At 41.6% G+C, this 23,554-nt stretch overlaps 1 protein-coding gene across 10 annotated transcripts in view; it reads right to left on the minus strand.

The window, feature by feature from the left end:
- The window catches only part of LDLRAD3 (low density lipoprotein receptor class A domain containing 3), a 250,725-nt gene that overhangs the window by 84,639 nt on the left and 142,532 nt on the right, over nucleotides 1–23,554 (minus strand). For all 10 annotated transcript variants that reach the window (XM_053275899.1, XM_053275881.1, XM_053275870.1 and 7 more), the window contains one exon: nucleotides 22,574–22,708. In XM_053275899.1, coding sequence (XP_053131874.1) covers nucleotides 22,574–22,708 — 135 coding nt within the window. The remainder of the gene's footprint in view (nucleotides 1–22,573; nucleotides 22,709–23,554) is intronic.

Genomic DNA, 23,554 nt, shown 5'->3' on the forward strand with positions numbered 1-23,554 from the left:
CAGAGACTTTTGTTTTTAAAGAGCAGAATTTAAGAGACCAGCAAAAAAAGAGAAGAGAAGAGAAAGAGAAAGAGAAAAAGAAAAAAGGTGAGGTGTTAACATACACACAAAAGACAAAATGTTCAGGGAAATAAGTGCTGAAAAGGAAGGAAGCATCAGTAGACCTCCGAGGAAACTAGCCTAAAAAGCATTTTATACAGTTTTGCTGTTAGGCAAAGATCACTTTTCCACATAACTCCTGGCTCTGGGGAGTCATAAAGTCTCAGTAAGAAATAATTTTGCTGGCTTCTCTCCAGCCATACTTTGAATTGTGGAGGAAAGACGGAAGAAAAGTGTGGCAAATCTCCATGGAAAATTTGCTACCACTAGCTATTAAGTTGCAGGAAGATAATTCAGGAACTCCTGAATTCTGTGCTGTTGGGTCATGTACTGCTTTGGATTGTGTGCCCTCTTGATCCTTGCCTAACTTTGCTTATTTCATCTGGTTATCAGCAAGGGTATGGTAAATATTATAAATGCTTCTCTGAGGGAGGGCAGGATGCCTCCTTGTCTTACAGAGGCTATTATTAGACTTTATTTGAAGACACCTGCATTGGACCCATCAGAGTTGGCATATTACAGACCAGTTTCTAATCTTCCAAGATTGGGCAAGGTGGGTGGTGGCCTCTAAGCTCCAGGCAATTTTGGCTGACACATCTATACCCATTTCAAACTGGCTTTCAAATGGGCTACGGAGTTGAGACCGTTTTGGTCAGCCTGATGGATAATCTTCAATTGGCTATCAACAGAGGAAGTGTGACCCTGCTGATCCTTTTGGATCTCTTGGCGGCCTTTGATACAATCAACCATGGTATCTTTTCGGGTTGCTTGAGGGAAGTGGCATTGGGTGGCACTGTTTTACAGTGGTTCTGTTCCTACCTTCCTGGCAGATTCTAGATGGTGTCACTTGAAGACTGTTACTCTCCAAAGTGAGAGCTAAAATCTGGAGTCCCACTAGGTTCCATACTGTCTCCAATGCTTTTTAACATCTACATGAAACTGCTGGGAGAAATGACCTTAAATGACCTTAAAACAGTGGTGCAAATGCTGGTAACCTCTAGGCTTGACTACTGTAATGCACTCTATGTGAGGCTGCCTTTGTACGTAGTCCGGAAACTACAACTAGTACAAAATACAGCAGCCAGACTGGTCTCTGGGTCAGCCTAAAGGGACCATATAACACTGATTTCAAAAAAACGGCACTGGCTGCCAATATGTTTCCAAACAAAATACAAAGTGCTGGTTATCCTATATAATAAAAGGCTAGGGTTCCTGCGTCTGTGTCTGGGTATCTGCGTCCATGTCTCTAAAGGCTGGGTGTTCTGCGCATGCGTGGCGGGACAAGAGGGAAGCGGAGCGGGTGTTGGCCGCCATGTTGGGTGTTTGCGAGTGAGCTGCCAGGGAAAAAGCGAACGGGCAGAAATGGATGGACAGGGGAGAGAGCCGTGCCGGGGAAAGCGAAATGGCAGCGGTGGGGGTGGAGGTGAAGAAAGTGGTGCCGGGTAAAGTGGCGGGTGTGTGTGAAGAGAGCAGCGGCAGCTGGGCGGCAGGGCAAGGGGGCGGGGGCAGGCGGCCAGAAAAAGCAGTTGGCCAGGCAGCCTGCCAGAGAAAAAAACCTTGGAGGGGGTAAGGCTGAGAACGAGGGGCTGAGCGGGGCGCTTGAAGCCGGGAAAGCCACGGGGGCCAAAGCGGGGCCTCAGCGGGGCCAGCCAAGCAGAAGCGGCGGCGAAGCAGCAGCAGGAGGCGGCGACGGCGTTGTGGTCGCCGTCGTCCGTGACTCGGGGTGGGGGCAGGCGGCTGACCAGCCGGCCACAAAAAGCAGTTGGCCAGGCAGCCTGCCATAGAAAAAAACCTTGGAGGGGATAAGGCTGAGAACGAGGGGCTGAGCGGGGCGGATGTAGCCAGGAAGGCCGTGGGGGCCAGAGTGGGGCCGGAGCGGGACCTCAGCGGGGCCAGCCAAGCAGAAGCGGTGGAGGCGAGGCAGCAGCAGGAGGCGGTGACGGTGTTGTGGTCGTCGTCTGTGATTCGGGCCGGCCGGGCTCGCCTCAGGCACGAGAGGAGGAGGCGGTGGTGGCCTGGGAGCGGGGCCCCCCTCGCCGCCGCCTCCACCACCACCACCACCACCACGAGTGGGGGGGATGCCGTACATCAGCAGCAAGATCAGCCTCATCTCCTGCCTCATGCGCGCGTGTGTAGCATTTCTACACCACTCTTCTAGCGCCCGTTAATGAAACGGGCTTAATGACTAGTTACCTATAAAGCCCTTAATGGCTTGGGTCCAGGGTACTTAAGAGAGCACCTTCTTTGTCATGAATCCTATTAAGATCGTCCGGAGAGGTCCAGTTATGGTTGCCACCAGCTTGTTTGGTGGTGACCCAGGACCAGGCCTTCTCTGTGGCTGCCCCGGGGCTCTGGAATATGCTTCCTGTTGAAATAAGAGCCTCTCCTTCTCTGTTTGCTTTTAGGAAGACCCTCAAGACTTACATGTTTAAGATTATTAAATTTTAAATTATTTAATATGTTTTTATCCTCTGAGGTTGTTTTTACTGGTTTTGTGAATTTCAACTGTTTTTATATGGTTTTACATACACTATATTTTTAACTTTGTACACCTTCTAGAAATATCTATATCAGGCAGTATAGAAATATAATAATAACTAGCTAACAATCTAACAGAATGAATGAATGAATGAATAAAGCAAGCAAGCAAGCCTGGCTGCTTATACCGAATGTTCTTGGAGCCCTGGCTATATGGGAGGGAACACCTTTACAGCTGAACACAAAATGCAGGATTGTTCAAGACTTTGCCTCAGAATAAAATGCTTCAAATTTAATCAATATTGCTGTTGTCTAAAATGGTTTTTAGGACAGATTCCTGCATTCTATGAGATGACTAGACATGTTAGAAATATGGCATGCATGTCTTAGAATAGTTTATCTGTTGCCATAGTTTGAGTGTACTTAAATGCCATATTTACCAGCTCAGAGTATGAATATGGCAATCAGTTTTCAGGTGCAGCACCTTATCAGATACATTTGTGTGAAGATAAACAGACATTCTATTTAGTTAATCAGGTGTCATGACATAAAGCAATTTAGAAAGACTATTGGTAGGCTTTAACTGTCCAGCTGTAGTACTCGGGATATGGAAGGCAGCACACAGATAAAACTTCTCTCAAAAGGAAGCTTCCTTATACTGAGAGAGAATATGGATCATCATATTCATACATTAAAACTGTTTTTAATGAAAGGCGGTATATAAATTCAATAATCAATCAATCAATAAAAACTGTCCTGTACATGACTGAAATAGTTACACTTGACAAATCAAGCCAGTTTTCAAGCAATAGAGTAGGGCTTACAGACACAACAAAATCAATGTCTCTTCTCTGTGCCATTCCCCTCTCAGGCAAAGTTTAAATAGCTATATCTACCCAATACATTGAAAGGGAAGAACATTTGATTTGTTTAAAAAACCATGTTTCTGAAATGCTGTTTAGGTGCTAAGGAAAAGAAAGATCATTCCAATACCAGACAGTTTGAAGAGATAACTAGCCCTTGCATTTTGCCACAAGATGGAGTGCTTTCAGAACACAATAAGCCCTATAATCTTACCCATCTCTTTACGTATTCACAAACAATATTAAGTGAATTCACTGTGAACTCAGAACAAAAGATTTTCACCAAAGATCCAAAGGATTTAAATACTGGCAGTCATAAGCTTGTTCTGCATGTTTGTAGAGCTTGCGTTCATATCAATGGGGATAGGAATGGGGAAAAAATATAAACCTAAAGGAATTCTCTGTGCCAGAATGAATGCAGTGATTGAAAGTGTTCAGCCATTGAAAAAGACACTACAAAATAAAGCAGAAATAGAGCAAGAGGTTTCAGATATTCAGTAGAGGATACCATACCTCCTTTTCCATATTTGAAGAAAACCTGGCTAATTATACTTGGGAGATTGTTGCTATGAAAACACTTCTCACTAATCTCTTCTGGCTTGGAATGAGGAAATTAAACTGAACAATATAGGTTTATTCTAATACAGAAGGAAGTAAGAGTGAAAAAGAAAATATACCTCAAACTGAAAACTGTGTTTATTCAAGAATGATCCAGTCAAAGATTGGTTTGGCATGTGATCAACTTTCATTGAAACCAATGGCTGGATCAAGCCTTCATTTCACTCAGGATTGTAAGAAGTAGCACTATAATATGCAAAGACCATTTAAAAAAAAAAAAGCTTTTGCCTTCAGTGCCTCTTATTTAGCAATAATTCAAAACAAACAAGTAACAAAGTCATACCAAACAAACAACTAACAAAGCAACCTTTAGATAGGTTTGGACTTTCCTTCCAACAAAAATAAAACAATGTTGATCAATACAGCCTCCGGGCAACAATTAGTACAGACAGCTGAAGTACAATTTAGTGATGCTCCAATGGTACATAGTGGTAGTTCAGCATTTATCTAACAGTGGGGCATACACTATGCATGAGAGAGAGAGAGAGAGAGAGAGAGAGAGAGAGCGCGCGAGCGCATAGCCATAACACACTTTGAAGCAATTTGCTTTCTATCAGTCTCTGATTGCAGATTATCAGCTAAATTCAGTGGTTGGCATCCAGAATAGTGCTCACACAAGGCACATTGGCACAAAACACCTGCCACACACATACATAATGAAGCTCCCTGAGACTCCTAAAGAAAGAGCCCCAAGGAGCTCTAAATAAGCATCCACTACCAAATAGTGAGTATTGCAAGCCTTCTAAGAATGTATTTTTAATGAGCTATGGGCAGCATGACTCTTTCAAATGTGTCTCCTTTGACATGAACCCTCCCACCTATTAAGATCCTCTGGGAAGGTCCAGTTATGGTTGCCATCAACTTGTTTGGTGGCTACTTGACTGGGTCATCTCTGTGGCTGCTGCAGGGCTCTGGAAAGCATGCCTTGTCAAAATAAGAGCATCTCTATCTCTGGCTGCTTTTAAAAGGACCCTTAAGACAGACCTGGTTTTTTCCCCCCCAGGCTTTAGTTGATTAATTAAACTGTTCTATTCCTTAAAATGGTTTTAATAATTTCATCCTGTTTTATACACATTATATTTTCAATACATATATCAGCCAGTATATAAATATGATAGATAAATAAATGTATTCAGTTGAGCTCGGAGCAGAACTCCCATTTCAATCAAAACATGTTGGTGTTCCAAGCACCATTTTGGTGGCCTGTTTCCCCCTTGCTGATTCGTTTTTTGGCACTGCCTTCTGACTGGCTTGTGGTCTCCTTGCTGATTGGTTGGTTATCATACAAATCAAGTGTTGACATGGTCAACTGTGCCCCCATTGGCTGGGAGGAGGGAGGGAATTTCAAAATGTATTCAAAGGGACTGGGAGGCAGAGAAAGCCTTTATGCCTCTCTTGAATAGGGTATTTCAGGAGGAGGAAGGTAGGTTTGATTTTGGGGTTTTCTTTTCTCAGCACTTAGTATAACATGATGTGCTATTGCTGATGTGCTATATCTCGTTTTGCTGGATCTCAGACTGACAAAGGCAGAACTTGGGTGCCTGCCTTCATTGAGTTGTGGTTTGGTTCTTTTGGTAGTGTAATGTTTCTTGGTGATTGCTGTGATGAGCTCCAGGATACTAACTTGTGCTTCACTCAGTGCTCTGGTCTGCTCTGCAATCTGCACTGCAAGGTTTACTCAGTCAAAATATGGCTGAAGTTGCTCTAGTTGAGCCTATGGCTATACCTGCTGCTAAGGGTGCTGCTGTAGCAGCTGTTGCAATTCTAGGAAGTAAGTAGTCATAATTGTGTTCAAGGGAGCAAATTGTGTCAATGATGTTACTGCAGCGCAGGCACTGTGGCTGGCAGTGGATTCTGGGTCAGTGACTCTTTTTTGGCCATTTTTGGACTTTTGGTCTTTTGGCCATTTTTGGTCTTTGAAATGTGTGTTCTGTATGGGGAAAGACAGATTTCATTTTACTGTGTGCTTCTGCAGTGTTTTTTCAAGGCAGAGTTGCAAAATGCATTGCAAATTGCAATGCAAAACTTGTGTGCAGTGCAGTGCAATTTGCGAGTGCAGCATATTCCAGCCATAGAGAACAATGGGGAAACTTGAAACGCCATTGTTCCCAATGGGTAACAAGAAATGGCCAAGCGGGTGATTTTTAACAATTTTTAAACCTGAAAAAACTCCATAGAATCCTATGGGGGTTTGGGGAAAAGATTAACAATTTAGGAGCTTATGGAGTTTTTGAGCAAAGGATAACAATTTGTTAAAAATCACTGGCTTGTCCATTTCTTTCCTGGGTTGGGTGTGGTTAGCACCCATCATGTCCTACCACACAACCCACTTTGGTGTCCCTAGGAATTACCCATGTAGAACAATGGGGTGTTTCAAGTTTCCCCCCATTGTTCCCTATGGCTGAAACACTCGAAACCTTTTGAGTTGTTCCGTCAATACAGCCGGCTTAACTGCTGTTTGATGGAACATTTTGGCCATTTTGCTTTTTGTTTTGAGCTTAAAACAGAACATAAAATTGTGCACATCTCTAATCAGAAGGTGAACATGCTCTTTAGTTGCACCACTGTGTATCCTAGCTTGTGAAGGAACAAGTTATTTGGCCTGAAGACCGGGATTTTCTTCAAGGTGAAAAAGAAGCAGATGAATGAGAAACAGAATGCGACCACAAGCTGTTCTGGTCAGGAGGGTAGGAGCTCTAACCTGTGTCCAGCTCTAAACTGTGATTAACTGTGTGGCCACCACTCTTCCAAACAACCTGAAAACAACTATCTTGAAGTTGCAGTTCTAGCATATTTGTTATGTAATGGATCCCTTCTCATCAGTCACTGAGGAGGAGAGTAAATGTTGTTTGTTGCAGAAGATACTTATATAGTTTGGGAGTCTTTAAGCATTCTACATGTTATCAGCCTTGGTAGAAAATGCCTTACTGAGGTCACCAAGTAGACAAGAGAAGGTACATTAATCACCATGCATCATTCATTTCTGTAGCCAAGAAGAGAAGAGAAGGAAAAGGGAAGAACAAGCAATAAAGCAAGACTTCCCACCTTTACCCTTTCGTGTTCATGACTTTAGTGCCACTGTTGGTTTGATAAATGACTGGGAGTAAGTGAGGAGGTTTAATGGCTTTACAGTTTCTATTACTGGATTCTCTCCTGCAGAGAGTCAGCTCTCTTCCAAAGGGAAGCCTGCAGTGAAATGAACATTTGCTAGCCCAAAGATTGCACTGAGAAAGACCTCATTCCCCGCAGGTGGCTCATCTAACAAACCTTAATATCAAGCTAATTCCCAGAACAGTTCCCATCATCAAGTCAATTAAAAACAACAACTCAAAAACTGCAGTGTTAACACAAATTATGTTCTGAAATGCAAGTTATGTAAGTCATCATCATTTATTGGTACACTTACCAGAATGCAAGCTTTTGAGTTACACCAAGCTCTATATCAAATTCCTGTATCAACTGACAATGGTTCAACATTGTACCTAACATGTATTGTACCTAACATGTATGTTTACAGTACCTGGGGGAAAGGAATAGTGATATTTGCAAAAGGCAAAACATAGGAACTGATTCATATTCTCTCTCTCTCTCTTCATTTGAAGAGTTCTGCAACTGGAGTGAGTTTCAGTCCTAATTCCATTTGTGAATTGATGGCTTAGTAGCTGAATACATTTGCCAGGGAATCAATCTCTCCTCAGAAGTAGGTGGGTGGATACATTAAGTCCTGGTAAAGAAAGCAACTGCATTTAAGCTGATGAAAATATTGTGTTTCAAAAAATCATACAGAAATTGTCTGGAACAAAAATTTATGCTTCGGACTATAATGACCTGTTTTCTAGAGATAAAATTAGTCTGGTTTGTACCTAAAATAAATCTGCCATGTGACTGCAAGAGCTGTTTTAGCAAGAATGCTGGATTGAGTCCAGTGTTTCTTGGTCTCCTTAAAAAAAATAAAGTTTTGAACATTAGAAACCCCATGGTCCCAAAGTTTTTTATAATGCAAGAGGGCATACTCAAGTTATTTATTTTATTTATTTATTATTTAAAAAATTATACTGCCCTTCCAAAAGGCTCAGGACAGTTTACATTAAAACACCATTAAAATCAATTCGCAAAAAACTATGAACTACATAAAATAATAATTAACAATTAAAACATTATAAAACACCAATTAAATAGCCAAAACAATTTTAAAACAAGTTTTTAAAAGCTGAGAAAGCTTGATTAAAGAGATGCATTTTCAGTAATTTCTTAAAAATTGCCAGAGATGGGGAGGCTCGTATCTTATTAGGGAGCGCATTCCACAATCTTGGGGCAGCAGCTGAGAAAGCCCGTCTCTGTGTAGCCACCAAACGAGTTGGCGGCAATTGGAGACGGACCTCCTCAGATGACCTCAATGGGCGGTGGGGCTTGTACTGAAGAAGACGCTCTCTTAAATACCCAGGGCCTAAGCTGTTTAGGGCTTTGTAAGTTATAACTAGCACTTTGTATTTTGCCCAGAAACCTATTGGCAGCCAGTGTAGCTCCATCAACAGAGGAGTAATGTGGTCTCTCCGAGATGACACCAACTTGGCTGCTGCATTCTGAACCAACTGAAGTTTCCGGACTACGTACAAAGGCAGCCCCACATAGAGCGCATTACAGAAGTCCAGTCTGGAGGTTACCAACAAATGTACCACTGTTTTGAGGTCACTGATCTCGAGAAACAGGTGCAGCTGGCGTATCAGCCGGAGCTGATAGAAAGCACCCCTGGCCACCGCCTCAACCTGAGAAACCAGGGAGAGGTATGAATCTAGAAGTACTCCTAGACTGCGAACCTGTTCCTTTTGGGGAAGTGTGACCCCATCTAGAACAGGTAGATCAAAATCATCTCTAGAGTTCTGACCCCACACAATAAGTACCTCTGTCTTATCTGAATTCAGTCTCAGTTTATTCTCCCTCATCCAGCCCATTACTGCTTCCAGGCAGGCATTTAGGGAGGATATGCCAACTCCTGAAGAGGTTGACATGGAGAAATAGATCTGGGTGTCATCAGTGTACTGGTAACACCCAGCTCCAAATCCCCTGATGATCTCTCCCAGCGGTTTCACGTAGATGTTAAAAAGCATGGAGCCTTGGGGGATACCATACTTAAGCTCAAATTTTGAAGAGCAACAATCTCAAATCAACACCATCTGAAATCTGTCTGAGAGGTAGGAGCGGAACCACTGTAAAACAGTGCCTCCCACCCCCAACATTCTCAAATGTTCCAGAGGATACTATGGTCAATAGTATCCAAAGCTCCAAAAGGACCAACAGAGATCCAAAAGGACCAACAAAAGATCCAAAAGGACCAACAGAGTCACACTTTCTCTGTCAATTCCCAACTGGAGATAATCCATCAGGCTGACCAAGGCAGTCTCCACTGCATAGCCCGCCCGAAAGCCAGTTTGAAATGGGTCTAGATAATCAGTTTCCTCCAAGATCGCCTGGAGCTGAGAGGCCACCACCCTCTCAATTAGCTTGCCCAACCATGGGAGATTGGAAACAGGCCTATAATTGCTCAACTCTGAGGGGTCTAATGCAGGCTTCTTTAGAAGTGGTCTAATAATTGCCTCCTTAAGACAAGGAGGTATCCTGCCCTCCCTCGGAGAGGCATTTATAATTTTCAACAGACCAACTACAACAGGCTCCCTGCTAGATTGAACAAGCCATGTTGGACAAGGGTCAAGAGAACAGGTGGTAGGCCTCATTGCCCCAAGCAGCTTGTTCACATCCTCAGGAGTCACAAACTGAAACTGATCCAGTCAAATCACATAAGAGGAATAGTTGGACACCTCCAGTTCAGGCATCAAATTAAATGTGGAGTCTCCATCTAAGTCAGCCTGATTCTGAGAGATTTTATCTGCAAAAAACTCTTTAAACACATCACAGCAGGTAACTGGTGGTTCCAAATTCTGGTTCAAGGGTGGGGGGAGATATTAGTCCCCTCACAATCCTGAACAACTCCGCTGGACGTGAACTCACAGAGGCAATATGGGCAGAAAAGAACCGCTTCTTTGTCGCACGTATTGCCTGAGCATAGATCTTTAGATGTGCTCCATGTCGTAATCTGTCAGATTTGAGTCGAGTCTTTCTCCACTTGCGCTCCAGTTGCCTACCTTGCCGCTTCAGCCCCCGTAGATCTTCCGTATACCAAGGGGCCAATTTTGAAGCAGGTTGGAGGGGACGCTTAGGTGCAATTGTATCTACTGCCCTGGTAAGCAAGTTGTTCCAATTCTCAACCAGGGCATCAACAGGATCACCAGCAGAGCCAACACTGAATCCCTCCAAAGCTTCTTGGAATCCCACCGGATCCAATAACCTCTTCGGGCGGACCATTCTAATAGGCCCCTCGCCCCTGCGGAGGTGGGAGGTGCTTGTAAGTCCAACCCAAACCAGATGGTGATCTGTCCATGACAATGGGGATATCACAGGGGTCCCCACCCACGGAACACCACCCTGATCAGAATAAAAGACCAAATCAAGTGTGTGACCTGCAATATGTGTCGGTCCAGAGCCCACTTGGGATAGGCCCATAGTTGTCATGACCACTATGAACTCCTGAGCTGCCCCGGACAAGTTGGTCCCAAAACGAACACTGAAGTCCCCCAGTACCAGCAGTCTCTCTGTGAGACTCCAACACAAGTTCCGCGACCAACTCCATGAGCTCAGTAAGGGATTCTGTTGGGCAGCGGGGCAAGTCTTCCTCCACTTGCGCTCCAGTTGCCTACCTTGCCGTTTCAGTCCCCATAGATCTTCTGTATACCAAGGGGCCAATTTTGAAGCGGGTCGGAGGGGATGCTTGGGAGCAATAATGTCTACTGCCCTGGTGAGCAATTTGTTCCAATTCTCAACCAGGGCATCAACAGGATCACCAGCAAAGCCAACATTAAATTCCTCCAAGGCTTCTTGGAATCTTAATGGTTCAGGCAGACCATTCTAACGGGCCCCTCACCCCTACGGAGGTGGGAAGTGGTTGTAAGTCCAACCTTAACCAGATGGTGGTCCGTCCATGACAATGGGGAAATCACAGGAGTCCCCACCCACGGAACACCACCCTGATCAGAGTAAAATACCAAATCAAGCGTGTGACCTGCGATATGCATCGGTCCAGAGACCACTTGGGATAGGCCCATAGTTGTCATCGCCGCTATGGACTCCTGAGATGTCCCAGACAGATTGGTCCCAAAATGAACATAGAAGTCCCCCAGCACCAAGAGTCTGGGAGACTCCAACGTGAGTTCCACGACCAAGTCCGTGAGCTCAGTAAGGGATTCCGCTGGGCAGCGGGGCGATCAGTACACCAACAGAGGTCCCAATCTATCCCTGGTCCCCAAACTTAAGTACACACATTCAATATGGTCTGATACCCTGACAGGGATCCTGGTAAGGGACATGTTATCCTTATAGACCACAGCCACTCCACCTCCCCACCCACATCCCCATCCCTGCTCCTCTACAGAATACCCTGGAGGAAGAAGCTGGGACCAGACTGGGCCACCAGCCTCCCCCAACCAAGTCTTATCCGGACTGTGTTAAATGATCCTGAGTATGAACTGGAGATTTCAAGGAGTGCCTTGCAGCCCAATGTCCAACCTAGTCCAGGATTCTTTGTAAAACTACAAACTACCTCTACTAGCCACTGAATGTTGTATTCGAAACTGGCCAGTGGTTTGCCACAATCTACCTGCACACAAGTTCCAAGAAACTGGAAATGAGCTTAAGCAACATGAAAATATATTGCACTCTTTTTTTAATGCACTTTTAATATCTTAAGGGGATGGGGAAGCAACTCCATAGAAATCATTTTCACCCTAAGACATTTCAACACCAGTAACTAAACAAACCAGGAGGATGATTTAACTTCAGGATACAGTATTATCTGGAAATATGTGAATGAAAGCTTCTGAAATTCAGTTGAGGTTTCAGAGGCCAGAATTATTCAAAATAAACCTTTAATCAAGATGTCTTTGAACGACAAACTATTATGTACATAACTAAATAGTACACTTGCTATCCTGTTCAAGGAAATGAAGACAAAACTCTTTATTTCTGATTAATACAGGGCATATTTTAAAATTGCTATACCCAACTAATATCTCAACTAAACTTTCCAGTGTACTAAGTCAGGAAATGCAAGTGATGAAGAAGGAAACATCTGGATTCCTTTCCTTTATAGACTAGTGTCAGAACGTTTAAGGAAGGAGGCAACCACAACATGCAAGTAATGCATTCATACATTTTCTTCCCATATTTAAAGCAAATTACTAGAAAAGAAAGAAAAAGGCAGATACTATTATGTTATACAGATTGCCAACAATTTCTCATTCCTAACTGCACACAATGACCAGAATTACATTAGCACAAAGCAATTTAATATATTGCATATATTAAAATCCACTTAGGTTTTATTTGGTGTGAAATCTAGGGCAATGAAATGTCTGCACTGTCAACCCCAGAAGTACCTTGCAGGCAGCTGTTCTGGAAACTCTTTCCCCAGACTGCTATTCTACAGGGTTCACTGATGGGAACAGCAGTTGTTCATGCAATTTTGTCCTTTGTGATCTAAGTCCTGTAAGCTACAATGGTCAGCTTTGTGGTATGAACATTTGCCAACTACACCTTGACTGAGACCTCGAAATGTATTTATCTTCAAGCTAAGCCAGCAAGAGAAAACAGCCTGAAGGCTCTAAGTAGATTTGAACTAATTTGAGACTTTGTAAAAGTTGTTCAAAAAACTGTTGTAGATCTGGACATCAATTACATTTGAATACCATTTATATAATAGAAGCATCAACGCATGCAAAAGAAAGGATATCTGAACTATTTCTGTTGTGCAAACTGTATAATTATGAAGTAATACAAGCTACTACTTACAGTTGGAAACAAAGGTCATTTAAACATTTCCATTGCCAACAAATCTAGGAATAGGGAATACCAATCGCAACTGGAGCACAGCAGAACCAAAACACAAGTTCAAAGTCAATCTGATTCAAATGTAAAGGATTTTAGCAGTGGCACAGTAGGGAAAAGCTTGACTAACAAGCAGAAGGCTGCCTGTTTGAATCCCCGCTGGTATGTTGCCCAGACTATGGGAAACACCTATATTGGGCAGCAGCAATATCGGAAGATGCTGAAAGGCATCATCTCAAACTGCATGGGAGCAGGCAATGGTAAACCCCTCCTGTATTCTACCAAAAGATTACCACAGGGCTCTGTGGATGCCAGGGGTTGAAATCGACTTGAAGGCACACTTTACCTTTACTGCATGCTTCAATTGCTTCTGGTTCTTAATATTAGAAGGCAGTAGTTTCAACATAAATGTGAAAACATGTCCTAAGTTTGGATTCAAACTGGCAGGGAAAGCCATCTAGAAAGAAGGCAAGAGATTAAGCCTAGACATCAGCTTGCATGTGACAGATCCTCCAGAAGCTCCTGTTCCCAGAGCCTTGTCTTATTGTAAGCTTCATCAGTTGTGTGAGAGGGAATGATTTTAATTCCTAATACTTCCTAAGGAATGCAGTCCTACCTTATGCAATTTCATTTAAAATTGGCCTAAGTGCACACAGGGGCTCTAAGGGCATGTGAGCAGAGCCTGCAGAGAGTCATTCTAGAAACAATGTGGATGTGGTGACATCAACAGTTAGTGTAATGTAACAGAGAGATTCGAGGCAACAAACTACAGTATAACAATCTCTTTTCAGAGGCAGCTGATGTTGTTGAGAGTCATACATTGGAAAGCTCACATGAAATAGACCATATCACCATCTAACAACTAAGTCCATTTGGAGCAAATGTTCTTCTCAGGCAATGACACAATACTACTTATTTGAAGATTTAATTATGAATCCTGTGAGAGAAGTCTTTCTGAGGAAAAATGAATACTGTATTTAAATACTGTAAATAATAATAATAATAATAATAATAATAATAATAATAATAATATGGAAAGTCCCAGTCAGAAATCGAATCACTGCTAAACACTGTCCGTATATTCAGTAGCGATATAGCAATGGAGTTTGGACTAGGCAAGTGTGCTGCATTAATAATGAACAGAGGGAAAATAACAAAAACAGAAGGAATAGAACTGCCCAATGGAAGCAAGATCAAGAACCTGGAAGAGAAAGAACCTTACAAATACTTGGGCATTCTCCAGGCTGATAACATCACACACACTGAAGTTAAAAGAAAAATTGGAAGTGAATACATCAGGAGAGTTAGAAAAATCCTCAAGTCCAAACTCAATGGCGGGAACACCATACAAGCCATAAACACCTGGGCTATAACTGTTATCAGATACACCGCAGGAATAATAGACTGGACCCAGGCAGAACTAGAGACGCTAGATCGTAAGACCAGGAAAATCATGACCATCAATCATGCTCTGCACCCCCGCAGTGATGTCGATAGGCTCTACCTCCCTCGCAGCTCAGGTGGAAGAGGAATGCTGCAAGTCCATCAAACAGTAGAGGAGGAGAAAAGAGACCTTGAATAATATATAAAGGACAGTGAAGAAGATGCACTTCAAATGGTCAATAATGCGAAACTATTCAACACCAATGAAAGAAAGCAGGCCTACAAGAAAGAACAAGTCAAGAACCAAGCAGAAAAATGGAAAAATAAGCCACTGCATGGTCAATACTTGCACAAAATAAGTGGGAAGTCAGACATCACCAAGACCTGGCAATGGCTTAAGAATGGCAACTTGAAGAAAGAAACAGAGGGTTTAATACTGGCTGCACAAGAACAGGCACTAAGAACAAATGCAATAAGAGCAAAAGTCAAAAAAATCCACCACAAACAGCAAGTGCCGCCTTTGAAAAGAAGCAGATGAAACCGTGGACCACCTAATCAGCTGTTGTAAAAAGATTGCACTGACTGACTATAAACAAAGGCATGACAAGGTAGCAGGGATGATACACTGGAACATCTGCAAAAAATACAAGCTACCTGTAGCCAAACATTGGTGGGACCATAAAATTGAAAAAGTGGTAGAAAATGAAGATGTAAAAATATTATGGGACTTCCGACTACAAACAGACAAACATCTGCCACACAATACACCAGATATAACTGTAGTTGAGAAGTAACAAAAACAAGTCAAAATAATCGACATAGCAATACCAGGGGATAGCAGAACAGAAGAAAAAGAAATGGAAAAAATCACAAAATACAAAGATCTAGAAATTGAAATTGAAAGGCTGTGGCAGAAAAAGACCAAAATAATCCCAGTGGTTATTGGTGCCCTGGGTGCAGTTCCAAAAGACCTTGAAGAGAACCTCAACACCATAGGGGCCACAGAAATCACCATTAGCCAATTACAAAAAGCAGCTTTACTGGGAACAGCCTATATTCTGCGACTATATCTATAACAATAGCAACAACATTGACAATAAAATTCAGCCATCCTAGGTCCTTGGGAAGGACTCGATGTCTGGATAAAACAAACCAGTCTATAACACCTGTCTGAATGTGTAAACAAGAAATAATAATATTTACCTGAATAGAAGGGTAAACGGATTTTAAGACAATGCCGTAAAAGGTTAAATACAGGTTATGACCACATTTACCCAAACGAAAGAGGATTCAAATTTAAGATGACTCCCCTCTATTAAAATGGAAAGAACTGGGAGGGAACACATTTTGGATTCAGGCAAATATAGTAGCTTACAAGAGGAGGAAAGAAATTGAATGTTCATGTATATGAATCACAAAGAGCGAGTAAGGCTGTGATGGAGAGTTACACTTTCCACCCTCTACCATCGAGTCAAAGGATCCTTGCTTTAAGCAATTAGTTATCTCAGAATACCCCCCGCTCTCATACACACACATTCAACTTTTCTAATCAGTCATAACAGACCAATTTGCAAAAAGGAATGTGCCTTGGCTGTATGAATGCACCAAAATCCAACTACTCCTTTTCCAACTAGAAGACAACTAGTTGCATATTGTGCAATTGTTATTCTATGCTAGCTAATTTTAGGTGCCATCTTAAATACCTTGAACAACTGCTGTATCGGCTTTACATCTTGTAGAGATACCCCCTAAAAGGATTAAATCACTTTTAAAAAACCATACTAAAATATGCTTTACAGAGGAAAAGCAGATTGAAACAGGCTAGAGAACAAGTTATCGGGGGAAAATTATTTCCAGCTGATAAAACTTTAAGGAAACTACTTCTGAGTACCAGATGCTATAATCAAGCTATTTGAAGCTACTAAAATATGCACAAGCACAGTCTTGCTTTAATTAAGCATTCAGTGTCATTTCATTTGTTCTATTCTTAAGAATTTTCTTGCCTTTTATTTAACCTGCCTTTAACTATTAAGTTCCAGATGTAGGCTGCATTTGGACTAAGCTGATGTACTGTAATTGCAAGCTAAGCTTCAGTTTACAGCCTATGTAAATAATGATCCAAAGACAGACTCAATAAAAGGAAAGTTGCACAGCCAGAACTGGGCTGTTAAGGAATCAGGAAGTCTAAGTGATATTGCAGCCTTGTGAGCTTAAAGACATTTAAAACTGCCACGTGTAAAGGACTGGTTAGAGGCACAATGTGAGGTAGAATATGCTAGAAGCTACTTGCATTTTTGAAACAAGACACTGAGGTATTTAACTGCAAATTAGGATGTGTCTGCACCATTTGACAGCCATTTCTGTAACCCACCACACAGCAAGATCTTGATCCTAGAGATTGGTTAGTTTTCTTAATAAGTAATCTGTTAAGTTTCTTGACTGAACCATCACTTTATGTTATATGAACTGAAAATGAAACTGACACTATACTGGTTGAATTACAAGGAAATGTCATCTCTTCAACAGGCTTTATGCATTTTCCTAGCTCCTAGTGAGTTACAATGCCTGGCATCACTTAGCCTCGGTGTCACATGCTGGGGGTGGGAGAATCTGAGTTTGAAATAAAATACTGAAGGACTTGCCTGAATGGGTAACATGCACATTGGTTGAAGGCTCTGCAATAACCATTATCGGATACTGCAATCTCTCTGTTAGCATGTGCCTAGAGAACCGCTGACTCAAATACAATTACAAATACTAACTTGCATCTTTTAATAGATCACTTATCTCTTCCACCTTAAGCAACTGGAAAATGACTAAAAACAGGAGGCTACACTGAAGGCCAGACTGCCATTTCAGCAGAACCTAGGTGGGGTTAATAGCGTTTTTTTTAATCTCCTGGAAAATGTCTGAGTAGAGACAAAATGCTGATCAGAAGGAGAATGTCTTCAGTGCATGGTAATAGAATACTCAAACTAACAATTAATGAGGCTTGCAGACCACCCAGACTGTAATTGGGCAACAGTGCTATCATTAAACTAATAACAGCATTGTGGGGATATTACCATGCTTCGGCACTTTGCAAGCATCAGAATCAGTTAAGGAACAGATAAGCAGAGCAATAAAAGAAAAATGAGTTCATTGTAGCCAAAGGGGTTAAAGAAAAGAAGAGATTTTAACAAGAATATGAAGAGGGCACAGACGTCTACTAAAGAAAGATGAGATTGTACAATAGCAGCCAGGATTTGTAGTGACCTTTAGTTGAGATGTATTTTAGAGCGTACACACACTTTATATACATAGTTGTCTGTAGTGTTTTGCAAGAACACACTTGAGCAGCTACTTAGAACAGCACATGGGCACTAGTGCTATATTGTTTCCAATGGACGTAGTACTGCACAACTGCCTGTGCAACACTACTAGGGCTGGATTTTGTGTGCAATAAGCCCAGCAGCTTAGAAGCTAAAGCACTGCCTTGTGAAACATGCTGGCTATATATTTGAGCAGAAGGAAAGAAAGCGGATGAAGAATTATTAATAAGGTTAAGGAAGCACTTGAATAAGCAATGCTTATTTTATTATTTAGCATATTTTTATACTGCCCAAAACACAAGTTCTCTGGGCGGTATACAAGACAATAAAAACAACCAATAAAAAGATTAACATATTTCAACAATTAAAATTTAAAAAGTTAAAACTATTAAAATGCAAACACAATTAAAACAATATCTAATTAAAAGCCTGGGTGAAGAAATGCATCTTGACTGCCCTTTTAAAAGTTGTAAGAGATGGGGAGGCTGTTATTTCAGCAGGAAGTGTGTTCCAAAGCCTCGGGGCAGCAATGGAGAAGGCCTGTCCCTCAGTAGCCACCAGACGAGCCGGTGGCAACTGTTGCATTCTACAGGAGTTTCCTTCTCAGAATGTCAGGTAGGATTCAGAAGTATTTTTCAGAAACATATTTTTGTGCCTATACAAACTTTTATACATATCAGCTTTGCCTTTTCTTTTACATAGAACAGTTTGTTTCTACAAAAAGATGTTACTAGACTTAAGGGTACTGTCTAAAAGTTGGCTTCTAGGATTTATCTTTTTCTCTCTCTCAACAGCTTTGTTACAATAACTTTTCCAATATTAACATTCATATTCTGATGTTGAAAGCAAAAATGAGTTCTCAGAATTTGTCCACATATGTAAGATAAGTGGAGGCTATGTTCCACTCAAAGAAACATATCAAGCTTTTGTGTCCACTCCCATGGGGAATTTGATCTGTGGGATATTATTTTCACAGCACTGAAAAGAACATCATTATGCAAAAGGAGGGTTTTTGACAGGGTGAGAGAAGAAAGGGAGAAAGATCTCTCTCACTAATGATGTCAGTACTAGCATGGAAATGTACTAGCCTTATAGGTTGAAAAGTTACTCACATGGTGTTGGGAAAAGTAATTGCTATGATATAGTTCTACAGTGAAAAAAGCAGTGGTGCCTTGAAGGAATACAGCAAAGTCTGAAACCTGTTTCACAATAGCTCCCCACTGAATCCAACACCATTAATTTCTGACAATTCCCACAGTCAGGATGGTGTTTGTACATTACAGAATCACGAGTTTACACATGGTACACACTTACTGTCAATAAACTGGAGCTCAGTCTGTCCAATGCCAGCCAGTGAAGTGCCTCTGTTGCATTTTTATACCAAATGCCAGAGCTGTAACTACATTTAAGTTGCGGTTATATCGGCAGGATAGACATTTGCAAGGGGGGGGGGGACTCAATAGGCTCAATAGTTGGCCTTTATCCACATATGGGGGTTAATCACTTTATTGAGAGTTAGGTATGAATGTTCCCCCATCTGACCGGCTAATGACCTCAGGGAGGAAGTAGGGGAATTGCTTGCTTTCATTCTTCCCCTGAGATTTGGGTAACTTCCTTGAATATCCGAATTACTTTATTTAAATCTTTTTTTTGAACTGTGGAGATTGCTCTGGCATGAGGTCCTCTGCTTTACTTTTGCTCTCTAGGCACAATGTAGCCTGGAAGATGAACCTGTGAATCTGTTGGGGGCGTGGGAGGAGGAGTGCATAATGAGTGGCACAAAAACTGCTGCGGCTGAATTCCCTACTAATGCAGCACGGATGTTAATGCATGGGGGAGGGGAGGAGCGTTGTCTATCTCTCCCCCGCCCCCGAAGCCCTCTGTGCCACCTGAAAATATCACTTCAGGGCAGTTGATCCTAGGAGACATGTTTTCAGGTGGCACAGAGCACTTCCAGGAGGAAGGGGCAGTCAATGAAATTAAACACACACACACACAAGCACCAGTGCTCCATTATTTATTTATTTATTTATTTCATTTTATATCCCGCTCTTCCTCCAAGGAGCCCAGAGCGGTGTACTACATACTTAGGTTTCTCCTCACAACAACCCTGTGAAGTAGGTTAGGCTAAGAGAGAAGTGACTGGCCCAGAGACACCCAGCTAGTATCATGGCTGAATGGGGATTTGAACTCGGGTCTCCCCGGTCCTAGTCCAGCACTCCTAGCACTCACACTTCTCTACTCACGATGTCAACCAGGATCTTTTCAGTGGTGTGTCTGCAATGCTCCCTTGTGGAGGCCAAACAGGCTCCAACACTGTACACATATGCCTTTAAGCACAATGTGACAATATGGCCTTTCAAGAAAGCCTTTGGAGCTCCTAGATTCCCTGGCTGTTTGTGTCTGATTTTTTTTATGGATTATGCACTATGTGTGTGTTCTGCTACTGGATTTTTGTATTTTATTCTTTTTTATAGATTGGTTTAATGTGGTTTTGTAAGTCGCTTCAGCTCTTAGGAGATAATATAAGGTGCATACTTTATACGTAAGACTGTTGTAAGGATCACAATAAAATACATGAAGCACTTTGAAGACTAAAAAAACACTGTACAAATGTGCTGTTATTAAATAAATCATAAAACAAATAAGATAGCACTGTCCATTCTAGCCCACTTTAATGTGTTCCCCCAAGTGGTAGCTATATTGACATATATAAATAAATCCCACCCAGAACTTCAGCACAGAGTTTCTGATTCTGTCTCTCCCCTCAAATCAGAGTCTCCTCCTCTGTAGTGATCACTTTTACAAACAGCTGAAACTTTTGACTCAGAGTCCTCTGTAGAATAAAAGAACATCTGCATTTTGCAGGTCCTTGTCCCACTAACTCTTCGATATCGCTTTTCTATGCCACAGGCGTAGACTGCACTCAGCACCACAAGTTAGTATATCTGCAAAGCTGCTGCTAAATGTATTACTCCTTCCAATAAGCACCATGATGAACTACTAGGCTCTATACCAAACCGCATCAAAAGTCTATTTATTTCCTATTTAGTCTGCATAACAAACTTACTTTATTTTTGTTCACTCAGCTAAGCTGAATATGCTTCTATTTCCACATTTTGTCAGTTTTCTTACATATTATATCCTTGTATGCCTGAATGATTAATCTGTGTGCTATATCTTCATGTCAATCATGCCTTATATTTTATAAGATAACACACACACACTTATAGGAGGGAAAGGATGGAATTTATATTGCCCATAAATGGTTTTAAAACAACAATAAAAAAAACAAAAAACCACACAGCCTTTATTATTCTCAGCAGTATATTCTCCTCGAACATTAAAAACTGTATAGAAATGTATGAAGTCTCAGGAGTCCTGGACAGTAAGGAAAGGGTCATTAACTTGGTTTTGCACATGGTGAAATAGAGCCAATGAAGGAAGAAAAATTGGCAAAATGTTTCTGTAAGTTAGCAAGCATTAATAAGAACATATAGGAACATCAATACTGAAATGATTACCTGGTTAAAAAACAAAAAAACAAAACCCAAATGCTTTCCCACTAAAATAATGTCAAGCTGCTGGAAGAAAGGTATCTCCCCAAACACAAAGCCCTATTATGTTCCATAACCAACAGTGTTATGGTGTACAACTGCACTTTCACTGAGCAAAGTGAGCCAGGCTTCTTGAAGGAGGCAGTCATTTATAAACCAACACTTCATTAGCTTGGAGAGCAAATTAAAAATACAATCCTGAAAAGTATCTGTGCCTGGACAAATAAACACATTAAATTGCCTTATACCAAGTCAGACCACAGTGCAGTGGTCCATTTAGCTCAGTACTGTCCATACCAAAACTCTTTCCAGAGTTTCAGACAGATTTATTTCCCAGCCTTACCTGGAGATGCTAGGAATTGAACCCAGCACCTTCTGCATGCAAAGCAAATGCTTTATCACTGAGCTATGGCCTCATCCCCTTAAAGTCTGGAGCCAGCTCATCTTTCCCACTTGCTCCCTATTCCAGCTCTGCTGCTCCTGGCCCCACCCACAGAAAGGGAGTCACTTGCCTCACTCTAAGAGTTATCTCTTTAGTATATTAATTCTATATTACAGTCACAATCTTTACCTTGTTCATCCCCAAAACCACCCCATGTGGAAAATAATTAACCGTTTCCAGTAGAGAACTAAGTATTTGTACAATGTTTCCACTTTACATACCAACAGTCACTGAATGATGCTTACTTTGTTATATTCATATAGCTGTTCATTTTAATCTAACCTATGGATGATTTACATGCAGTTCCAAGATACTTCCATCTGTCCCATGGAGTCTTTTAGAAAGCTCAAGGCATAAACAGCTTCCATATGTGTTTATTTTACTGCATCTACACAATTGGCATCAGGCTAAACACAGTTGACACCCTTCAACAGCACGTGGAAAACATCACATGTGAAAATACCTCAGGTATCTTGAGACTGCCTATATCATTTTAGAAGTGTCTAAAGTTAATGATTCTGGAAATGTTTAAAAATGTAAATGCTAGCGGCTCCAAGAAAAGGCACTAGAGAAGGTTGCAGTTGGCACAGCATTCCATTGGACTTCATGCAGAACCTACAAAAATTCATAACAATCTCAGGAAAGATGTTATAGAAGCAGCATCTTGTATTATCTCTGTGAAGATTCCCTAGAAAAATAGTCCAATACTAAACCATTGGCAATTTGGTTCAGCCAGCCCTAACAATTATTTGTATAATGACTAGGAGGAAAAAAAATAGGTATGAAACCACAACATGGACCAAGGAACCAGTTGCATAATGTTTACCAGCAATCAGGTGTGAGAGAATGCAATGCAAATTCTGGTTTGTTTAGGAACTTTGTACCTACCTTGAGGGTTTTCGCAGCTCTCTTCATCACTGTTGTCCTGGCAGTTATTCTGATTATCACACACAAAACTCTTATCAATGCAGAGGCCGTTCCTACAATGAAACCGGGCAGTCGAACATAACAAGGGATTTGCTGCTGTGAAAATAAAAGCATGACATTTTGTCAAGCTTGAAACTTTACTCAGATAGAAACAATCCAAAGGGCAGTCCTATAAATCAAACAATCACACACTAGAATATTTACCACTTCCTACAAGAATGTATTTTACAGCTTACAGGTTTATATATACAAAAACTAGAAAACCTTGCCTACCTCAGTATCAAACCATTACTATCTTGCCTGGCTTTGATGTTTGCATATACTCCAACTCCAACACCCACCCATACAATACAGAAATATAGTAATCTCTGTTCAGTAAGGAAAGCACATGTAGAAAATAAAGTGGCAGCATCGAACCAGGCATGTAATGACAGTTAACAGTAACTATTTTGGAGTGACTAAAGAATGCCAACCTGAACTTTTTCTTCAGATGAGCTCCAATTGGCTAACTTGGCAAAGAGGCACCTTTTAATGTGGTGATTCTCTTTATTTAGCAGGGGGAGAGTAACTGGCCCTATCCAACACAGTACCTCCAGTGACTGTTGCTGGAATCTATCTTGTGTTTCTTTTAGATTGTGAGCCCTTTGGGGACAGGGATCTCTACCCAGGGGTGCATTCTGAAAACAGAACAGGTTTAAGAGGCTTTAATACAGAAATCTGTATGGATAGAAATCCTATTCTTGCTACTTTTGTCCCTCTATTCCCTCTTTATTGATTCAGAATGTAAAGTTTAGGGAGTAGGATGTTATTGGGTAGGGCACTGGCTGACATCCAGACTGATAAAGCACTGTTGCTACTGGAGAAGTACCAGTGCTTCTAACGAGATCCAGACTAATGTTGCATTAGTCTCTCTCTCTCTCTCTGCACACAAATTTTTAACAA

The sequence above is a fragment of the Hemicordylus capensis genome, chromosome 1 (genome assembly GCF_027244095.1).
Source record: "Hemicordylus capensis ecotype Gifberg chromosome 1, rHemCap1.1.pri, whole genome shotgun sequence".
Classification (NCBI taxonomy): Eukaryota; Metazoa; Chordata; class Lepidosauria; order Squamata; family Cordylidae; genus Hemicordylus; species Hemicordylus capensis.